Source organism: Oryzias melastigma, linkage group LG15, assembly GCF_002922805.2.
Source record: "Oryzias melastigma strain HK-1 linkage group LG15, ASM292280v2, whole genome shotgun sequence".
NCBI classification, from domain to species: Eukaryota; Metazoa; Chordata; class Actinopteri; order Beloniformes; family Adrianichthyidae; genus Oryzias; species Oryzias melastigma.
The window spans coordinates 827641-837702 of NC_050526.1; the positions used below are offsets into that span (position 1 = coordinate 827641).

The 10062-nt window shown below is 33.6% G+C and overlaps 1 protein-coding gene across 3 annotated transcripts in view; it reads right to left on the reverse strand.

Annotated features, from left to right (window-relative positions):
* The window catches only part of anapc1 (anaphase promoting complex subunit 1), a 58205-nt gene that overhangs the window by 40399 nt on the left and 7744 nt on the right, over window positions 1-10062 (reverse strand). For all 3 annotated transcript variants that reach the window (XM_024297031.2, XM_024297032.2, XM_024297030.2), the window contains exons 13-21: window positions 9865-9955; window positions 7759-7824; window positions 7525-7662; window positions 7261-7404; window positions 4522-4582; window positions 2623-2678; window positions 2389-2520; window positions 2210-2284; window positions 996-1118 (exon numbers count right to left, since the gene is read on the reverse strand). In XM_024297031.2, the coding sequence (XP_024152799.1) occupies window positions 996-1118; window positions 2210-2284; window positions 2389-2520; window positions 2623-2678; window positions 4522-4582; window positions 7261-7404; window positions 7525-7662; window positions 7759-7824; window positions 9865-9955 (886 nt within the window). The remainder of the gene's footprint in view (window positions 1-995; window positions 1119-2209; window positions 2285-2388; window positions 2521-2622; window positions 2679-4521; window positions 4583-7260; window positions 7405-7524; window positions 7663-7758; window positions 7825-9864; window positions 9956-10062) is intronic.

Here is a 10062-nt window from a genome sequence, read left to right on the forward strand (position 1 = left end):
GGAACTGTCCAACTTAAAAGACGGGCTGGAGGATGAAGATGCCTGGAAATACGGAAACACAATTAACCAACCATAAAATGGAAAATTATTCCTTAAAATGAAAATTAAGGATAATAAATCACAAACCAAGTGGTCCACATAACACATTTCTGATCTTTTTCAACTACACTAATGTCACCATGGGTACTTTTGGGTTAAAAAATGTTTATTTAGTGGTTTGGGGCATATTTCAGACAGAATTAAATTAGAGTTTAATAGAAATAACCCACATGAAACAGTTCAAGAAGTACATACGGTTTAAGACGTGTTTTTTTGCTCATTTACCATATTTTTCAGGAGCTAAAAAATGTATAATAAAAAAATATATATATATTTGTGGCTCCATAGGCTAGAAAATGCAAAAAACCTAGACTTAAACCCCTAAAAATACGGTCCATATCAGAGTTTCAGCCATTAGAGAGCTGGATTGATACTTTCTGTGGTGAGTAGAAATGACAACTTGTTTAAAATGGGACAAAAAAATCAAAAATAAAAAAAAAGGAAGAAAAAAAATCAGAACACGTTTTGTTTTTTGTCAGGTTTAAGTTCCTAATCTTTATAAATGTTCGTTTAGATTTAAATTAATTATTTAATTGTATGAACCAAGATTTGTAGGAAACTACATTTGACATTGTGTCATGATTTAAACCAATTCAGCAACAATGAAAATCACAGACTTTAGATTTATCATATAAATCAAATCAAGTGTTTTTTTTAGGTCTCTCTTATTGGTTTACTCCAATTTTATTTAAAAAAATAAATAAATAAAACAACGCAAGAGAAAAATGAAAAATGAGAGAAGAGTTAAAATGATTTTCAAAAAATAAAAGGCTTAAAAAAACAAACTAAATCAAATTATTTCATGGCTTCCCTCTAAAAATGTAAAAACCTTTTTCATTCCATTGTGTAAACAACATTAAAGCACAAAGAGTTACTTTCTACGAATGGATACATACGCTAGACGAGCTTTCAGTGTCGGAGCGGATGTTATTTTTAGCCCCGCTGGTTTCTGCCGCTCCACAAGCGGACTGGGAAGTCATCTGCTGGTGGTAATGAGAAGCCATCAGGTAGTCCCAGTCCTACAGAGAAAACAGTTACATAATAGCCAGTAATCAGATTAGTTCTCTCACAACACAACTGAAAATAATTAGAATAAAAAATGAAATATTTAAAAACTGAATCACATAAATTAAATTACACAAATTACTATTTTATGGAAAAGAAAAGAGGTTAAAACAATATATCCTAATAGGTACGCCATGTCAAATAAAATTAAAAATGCAAATAAAACGGAAAAAAACTATTTTTTTTTCATTTTGCATATTGAAATTTAAGGATAATACAATTTCTTCATAATATTTTAATGCAATTTCAACAGAGGTAGTAATTACAATTCCTATTAACCATTAATTTACTAATAGTACTTAAAAAGGATAACAAAGCACTAAATGGGGCTTTAAAAGTGTTGTCTGTTGGCACATTTTTGACAATTTAAAATAATCTTTAATTCCTGAAAATGTAATCTAAAACCGTCTGTGTGCTGCCCCCTACAGGTTGAAACGAGGTATTACAGTTAGTGATTGGTCAGCTGGTGTCAGCCCCACGTCATTTCAGAAGTTTCTCGTCATCATGCTCTGCAGCTCCAGTATAAAAGCCCCGCCCATCTTTGATTCTGTGACTTTCGTTCGTTATTGGGTTAGCTTTAGCGTTGATCGCAGGTGTTTTGCCTTCGGTTGTCAAAAATGTACTGGTCTGCATCATTTTCCAGTACACTTGGAAGTTAGGGAACAGTGGTTTGAGTGCATTTGACACCGAATCCAGTAAACTCCATCTTGGTGATGGATTTGCAATGAACGTTTTACTCAGGATTGTTAGCTTAATACGTTAGCCTTTGGTGCTAGCATCATTTAGACACTGGTCACCTTCGGTCGCCTGCCTTTGGAGAAGGAGAAACAAAGTTCTGTGAAGATACTGGCATCACTTTGACCGGTACCACTCTCAGTACTGAAGACACTACGTCACTCTCAATCACAGATCCAGACTCAGCCCTTTTTTTACCAGCATTTTTTTTTAATCTGGACTGAACGTGGAGTCTGTCTCCAGTTGTGCTACCCTTTAAATGTATTCTAGTGTTGTATATGGATAGAGAGGATTCAGTTTGGTGGCAAACCTCATCAGATCCTCCGTCTGAAGGCCGAGCCTTCTTGGCTGCAATCACCGGCGAGAGAGGAACTTCAAAATGCAGCTGGAACAGGAGCAAAAGTGAAATCTGTGTGTCTACATGTCTACATACATTGAAAGACTCACAGCAGTAAAAGTTCATAACGGCAGATAAAAACCTCGACTTACATGCTGAGTCCATGAAAGCCGTTCGGTGTTGTAGCCCATCAGCGCCATAAAACACGTGACAAACTGGTTCCACTCCGCATGAGCACTGGGACCACCGGGGGCATTGTAGATGTTGTACCACTTTACCAAAACCTGCATGTTTTACACACAAGTTAGCACCTAAACCTCAAAGCTCCTCGAGGAACCATTATTGATCTAACAAAACAGAGTTGCAGCATCTGAAATTCCACTCACCTTCATGGCTGCTTCCTTGGGAAGTATAAACCGAATCACCTGAAGGCAGTTCCTCACTGGAAGGTAATAAAGGGGAAACATGGCCGACAAAAGCGACAGATTCAAATGTTTGTTTAGGATTCTCAATATTTGTTTTAGGGCTGGGTATCGATTATAATTTCCAGAATAGATTCGATTCTTCAATTCACTTCAATTTTGAGTTTACACTTTTATACACATTTGTTTAGAAATACATAAAGCATCTACTGTATGTTTTGAATATATTTATCTGATACAGTTCAAATACTGTAAAATATATTAGTGAAATGATTAAATTGCTGATATCATACATTGTTACATGGATTCTCTAAAGGAGAAGTTCAAACAAAAATCTTCAGATCATTAACATTGTAAACATTGTTCTGCTTCTCCTGGAGGGCGTTTCAGTTTGGCCACTAGGTAGCGATTGTGCTGCAGCATCACACTTACTCCAGAAGAAGAAGACAGAATGAGCAAAAAAACTGTGTTTTAGGGCACAAATGGTTACTTTAAAAATATGTCCTAAAAAGAGTTTGGAAACAAAATTAAAGCTCATTTAGTCACCAATGTATGTTTAGGTCGACCAAGTTTTAGCATTAGCCGTCCTATGGGAAATCCCATTATGCGTTAGCATCAAGCTAGTAGACTTTAGCTTTATGTGCTAAATCGATCTATATTTTTATGAATCGATTATTAATCTATTACGCTAAAATTTATTCAAATCAAGTCATTTTATCAACCCAGCCCTAATTTGTTTCACCAAAAATGATCAGTTTCTTGCCATAAATACAAGTATATATAAATATATTCACACTGCATTAGCTTTACGATTTTTAAGAGCAAAAAATAAACTGTCAGTCTAGTTCAGGTATGAATTTACAGCACCTTGTTTCAAAAGCAATCATTCTAACATTGGTTTCAAACTTAAATATTGCAGATTTTGTGTTAATGGTCTCTAATAAAAATGTATAATAAAATAAGTATCCATTATGTTAATATGTAGAATACAGAATACATAGTTTTTCATAACCTCCATTCTGTGGTGCCAAAAAAACTCAACCCAACTTTGAGAAGGAAAACAAAAAAAGGAAATTGAAAAATTATCTCCACAAGAATAATTAGACAACCTGTGTCTCCTAACATCTTTGACCAATCAGTACTGTCGCCCACATTACCCGGCTATCTTAATTAGACGCCCAAAGCAGGAAAGGTCAAGGGATAGGTGGATAAATGCCATTTAATTAAAGGGAGGAAGGTTCATCCGCACAATCGATTACTAAATAATGAGGGACAGTGCTCGGCAAGTCTAGGAAGAATGCAAGGAGTCAAAGTGACTGAAAATTTTAGATGTATAGACCTTAGAAAGTATGTTTCTGTATTGTGATTTTAATGTCTTTATGTATGTCCCTTTAAATGATCTTTCTTTGAAATGCATCACCTTAAAGAAGGTAACAGTGGAACATTTCAAAATATAAATGCAAAAATACTTTTAACCTAAAATATAAGTAATTTCATCAAACTTGACTACAGTAAAAATGGTCTTTTTGATATATTAATAATTAAAAGTGAAACATGTGAGACTAATTTTTCTGTCCTGACTGACAAACAAAGATATGGACACTAGATCATTATCAATGGGATGGTGCGTGCACGTCCGTGTTTGTGTTTAAGAGGCTTTTAAGGGTATCCTCGGTATAACAGGGTTATACGTCATTTGGAAAACGCAGAGCGCCTCTCAAACCTAATTTCAATGACCTGAGTGCTGTGACTCAGTCATATAAGTGTGTGGTCACATGGAAAAAAAACAAAAGATTTTAACAACAGATTCCCAACCAACAAGTCTAAAATATATCTGTGTGCCCAGCGTGGGTGTCAGCTTACCTAAATCAGAGGTGGCAATCTCAGGGATGGAAATCCTCAGCATGGAGCCACTGCTCAGTTCCTTGAGACATCACACAGATGAGTTTGTCAAGAATATTTCAGATTTAAAACAACGATAGGATCATTTTGTTTCCACAAGGAGCGTGCAACAACACCATGTGCAGCCCGTAACTAAAGCAGCCAAATTGAATTCTTCCTTCTACAATTTAATTTGTCCTTTTCCAACTGATGCACTGGAAAATGAAAAGTCTTATCCGATTGGAATCCAGGAGGAGGGATACCTCAGCACGAAAAGTGCTTTTAGAAAAAATAATAAATCAAAGTATAAAATGAATCGTTGAAAGTGCGACAGGAACTCAAACTGAGAAGAGATTTTTATTGAAGACAGAGCTATAGAATACAGTAATCCCTCCTTGCTCGTGGGATTTAGGGACCGGAGAAATCCGCAAATATGTAGAATCCGCAAATAAACTCAATCCACAAATAAGACCAATCCGCGAATACGCCGAATCTGAGAATAAGCCGAATCTGCTACTATGACAAACCTGCTACTATGTCGAATCCGCTGCTATTCCGAATCTGTGACTATGCCTAATCCGAAAAATATGCTGAACCCGTGAATATGCCAAATCTGCAAATATGCCAAATTCGTGAAAATGCTGAATTTGCGAATATGCCGAATCAGCAAATAAGCAAAATCTGCATATATGCCGAATTCGCGAATATGCGAAACCCATGACTTGCAGAATCCGTAAATATACCCAATATGCAACTATGCAGAATCCGCGAATAAGGAGAACCCCAACCCCTGTGGCCAAATTGTGTCTCTAACTGTCCACACTCATCAAAAACACGCCTAATCATTTTTAAAGGAACATTATTACAAATCATTGGAGTATTGCTCAATATAACAGATTTTTTTTTGTTGTTTTTAATTCAGAACAAAAGATTGTACCTCAGCAACAGTGAGCCTTTAAATCAGGCTAATAAAGACCTGATCCGGATGATTATAATCTCTGCGATTATCTTCTTCAGTATATCAGGATTTATATCAGGACATATGCTATGTCTACATGCAGCAGCATCGAGGGAGGAGGAGGAGCGCGGACAGGGGCTCCTCCTCCGTGGAAATACACCTCAGCAGCGCAACACCTCCTTCAGACGCAAATTTTTAGCCAAAGAGTCTTGAGTTGTCAGAGTTTTTGTGACAAACTGGAAGAGTCATGTGACTGAAATAAAAATATGAGGGGGAACATTGTAAATGCAGTTTCCTCCACTGCCGTTTCTCTGATTTTGTGTAGCTGTTCATTTCTTTGTCTCAATATGTTAAAAAATTATTTCTTATTTTCAATGTATGGCTGTCTTTAACCACTAACCGCTTTGACTAAACTGAAAAAAATACCCTAAAGAGAATATTTTGCAGAATTTCTAAATTTCTGGTGTAAAACATCTAGTATAAAATATTTTTTTAAGTGAATAAAAAGAGCAATTTAGCAGGTAATATTACCTAAAAAGTTACTACAAAAATCTATTAAGTTGAAAGTTTGAACATTTAACACAAAAAAAGATGTTTCTAAAGTAACTTTGTTTAAAATTAACATAAAATTACAGAAAAGACACTTTGGATTCTTAAAGTGTCAACATTTTACATTTCCACCAGATTTGAGCATAATTTAAAGAAACCAAAAAAAAATAATAATCTGGACTAAGCTGCACAAACAACAATTAGTCATCAGATTGATGTGTCAAAGCCTCAAAGAGACGCCATAATAAGAGTCAAAAGAGCAAAGACCCTGAAGACTGTTTGACAGTTTTTTCCTGAAGGTTTTACTGCAATTTGTGAGCGAGCGAGAAAAGTCAGCGTCATTTTCTACCATCCTGGGGGGTAAAGGAACCAACAATGACTGAGCGAACCCAGAGGACATAAACGCTGATTCATTTCATGGTTCTCATTCACAAATTGGTCAGAATTCCACATGAATGCGTAAACGTGACGAGAGAGGAAACCTTGAAAATCCCACGAGACGGATACCGTTTCTTTAGGTGGTAAAGTGAAAAGTAAGGGAAATGTGTTTTATAACTCTCAATGCTATTCGAGGGGAAAAAATAGTATTAAATATACATGTAGAGAAAAAAAGCATCAACTTCAGTGAAACAAACAAACAAATTATGGCTTTTAGCACGTTTAAACAAAGCTTTAAAAATAAAAATTGAGTTTTTTTATATATAAGTAGACAACCACACAACTTCCCAGGCCACATCAACTAAAACATTAATTAATTAATTAATTAATTAATTAGGTCTTGAAATTTAGTTTGAAAAAATTATTTTGCTTTATAAATGTCTTTTTTTGTCTTTTCAACTTTGCTTTTACCTCATCTTAATTAGAATGCTACTTCTAAAGTTCAATGAAAATTTAAAATAATGAATAAAATAAAATAACTTAAAATAATGAACAGATTCATTCAGATCAGATCTGCTAATTATTAAAATTAGGATTTTTTTTTTTCCATACAAACAAACTGGAAGCAGTTTGTCAGAAAATAAAGATTTATTTTAAAAGCAAAAGTATTTCCTAGCTTGGTTCCTAAATTTAGATTATTTTAGGTCATTTTTAAACCCTGCATCAGTTCTGCGAAAAAAAAAAAAAAAATAGGAGGAACTGACAGTTAAACTCCCTGGGAGGGAAGATTTTTTAGCAGTCTTATATATGAATCCACACCACAGAAACAAACCTACCAGAGTGACTCTGTTGAAGACAGGATCCCGTAACGTCTGAATGTTAGGTGTAGCTTTCTGAAAGATGTAATCTTCTAAAAATGACCCCTCGTGGTGTTTCATATGTGGACCTCTACCGCCTGATAGCGGTGACGGCATGTTGTCCTGAGGGGAAAATGAAGAAGTTTAATAATTAAACACAACCTAAAGTTTTTGGTAATATTTAGTGACTTTAAAAAAGAAAAAACTTAAACATTTTTTGTCAAAAGCAGTAAAACAGTATACCTCCTCAAGTGCCTGGATGTGTCTGTGGCTGGAGTTGGCAGGTGTGCTGACATTTTCCACAGGTGTGCTCAGGTGGGGGGCGTGGCTACTTAAACTAAAAGAAGGTGACAAAAGGCCGGGTACGAACACTTTACTGACCTAGGAACAAACAACAAAATAAAAAATGTAAAACATCTCGATGATTTAAAGAAACAGTTCATATGTGAGGTCATTCGTTCATTAAACTGCTGTTACCCTGGTGATTCCTGTGTAAAGAACCAAGCTACCACAGGCCTCCAGAACCAACATGGCATTTATACTCTGTGAAAAAAAATAAAATAAAATAAGCAAATTAGTGTAATTATCAACTATTTTAATGCTGATTGTTTAGTTTAGGGATCTAAAACGTGAACATATTGATCCCTTTATTTTGTCTCTAGTAAGGATGGGTTTGGAGTTTTGGTTCATTTGTTTTTAGTTAATTAAGTTCTTTCTTTAATGCTTGGATTTTTTTAAATGTCAGATAACTGAGCTAAATGATGGTAAAAGGTTTAATCTACTATTGAAGTGATCTATAATTAGAACAAGTTTAAAGCACATCATCTTATCTTCTGCTCCTCAACAGTGTCTAGTTGTTATTCAGAGTAAACGCTCTTAAAATATAAAACTGCATTTATACGTATAGATTTACTTTTTTTGTTTGATTCTGTATTATTTTATAGTAAAAAAAAAAAAAAAAAAGAAAGAAAAAAGGATGGAGGCACACCAACATAACAATGAGAAAATGTTTTCTTGTATTTTCATTTCAAGTAAATCCGGAGCAGGATGAGGATCTGATTTGACATTTTATTTTGAAAGGAACTTGCATGCGATTCTGCCAATAGTAAAAGAATTTAAAATAGCTATAAATAGAAAAATATGATGTAAACATATGACTTTTTCTTGTAAATTTATGACTTTCTTGTACATTTACGACTTGTTTCTCATAAATTTACAACTTATTTATCGAAAATGTATGACTTTTTTCTTGTAAATTTAACTTTTTTCATACATTTATTGCTTTTTTAATAATAAATTTATGACTTTTTTCTTGTAAATTTACGACTTTCTCAAAAATGTACAACTTTTTTTCGGAAATTTATCTTATTCATAAATGTATTACTTTTTTTCTCGTAAATTTATGACTTTTTTTTCTTGTAAATATATTACTTTTTTCTCAAAAATTTATGATTTTTCTCTAGTAAATTTATAACTTTTTTTCTCATAAATGTATGACTTTTCCCCCATAAATTTTATTACTTTTTTTCGTAAATTACTTTTTTTCTTGTAAATTTGACTTTTTCTCGTAAATTTATGACTTCTTTGTTCGTAAATGTATTAATTTAGTTTAGTAAATTTATGAATTTTTTCTTGTAAATTCATGACTTTTCTCTTGTGTATTTACGACTTACTCTCGTATATTTATAATTTTTTTTCACTGAAATGTATTACTTTTTTCTTGTATTAGTATTATTGTATTATTCTTGTATTGTAACTATTTTTTTCTCCGTCAAATTTTTTTATTGTTTTTTTCTCGTAAATTACTTTTTTCTTGTAAATGTATTATTTTGTTCTCGTAAATGTATATATTTTTTTCTTTTTTATAATTACTGTAAATATTTAAAAGCTACATTTTGTAAATGAAGGCTACAAGACCGCAAAAACAAAGTATATTTTTCTAAATAATGAAGTAAGACGTTTGGCTAATGTTGGGTTTTAGTCAGAAACTGGCCTAATTGTTTATTTTAGCTTAAAAGGTTGCAGACTCCTGGTTTATTCAATAAAATGAATTCATTTTTTTTGCTTTTCAACAGTTACTAGTTCTGATCAAAAATTGAGGATAAATTACTTTTAGTGATCTTTTATGGCGTGAAAACCCGATCAATTTAGCACATTCAGATCTGAACTCTTTTTACTAGCAGCAACTCGTGTATTACTGCATGCAGAAACTGTAGCAGGTAGAATTGTTGAAGTACAAACCAAGAAAAGAAGAAAAAGAAGGTGATTTAGGTTGACCGAGCGTTAACATTAGCCACCCTATGGGAAATCCCAGTTTACGTTAGCATCTAGTTAGCAAACTTTAGCTTTATGCGTTAGATCGATCTGTACTTTCGGCTATTAATGAATTAAGCTTAGATCGATTAAGATCGATTAATCAATTTAGTCAACCCAGCCTTAGTGATTTTATTTACTTTTAAAGAAGCATAGATGTTAAGACCCTCGAGACTTTATTTAGTAACAAAGCAGGTATAACAGGTGTACAAAAACAAGGTGTAAAACACTGATCATGTTCATCTAGAATTAAAAAATATGATTTCATACCTCCAAAGGTTCTGCATCCTTGGCAGGAATTGTTGTGACCGAAGGGAAAATGAGCTGAGACGAATCGTTGCTTTCGATAAACTTTACACATCTGTGGAAACAATCAAAAAAGGTGTAAATGCATGGTACCGTAGTTTAAGATAACAGATGGTGAGACTAGACCTGCCAAAAATTATTATTTTAATAGTCGACTAATCA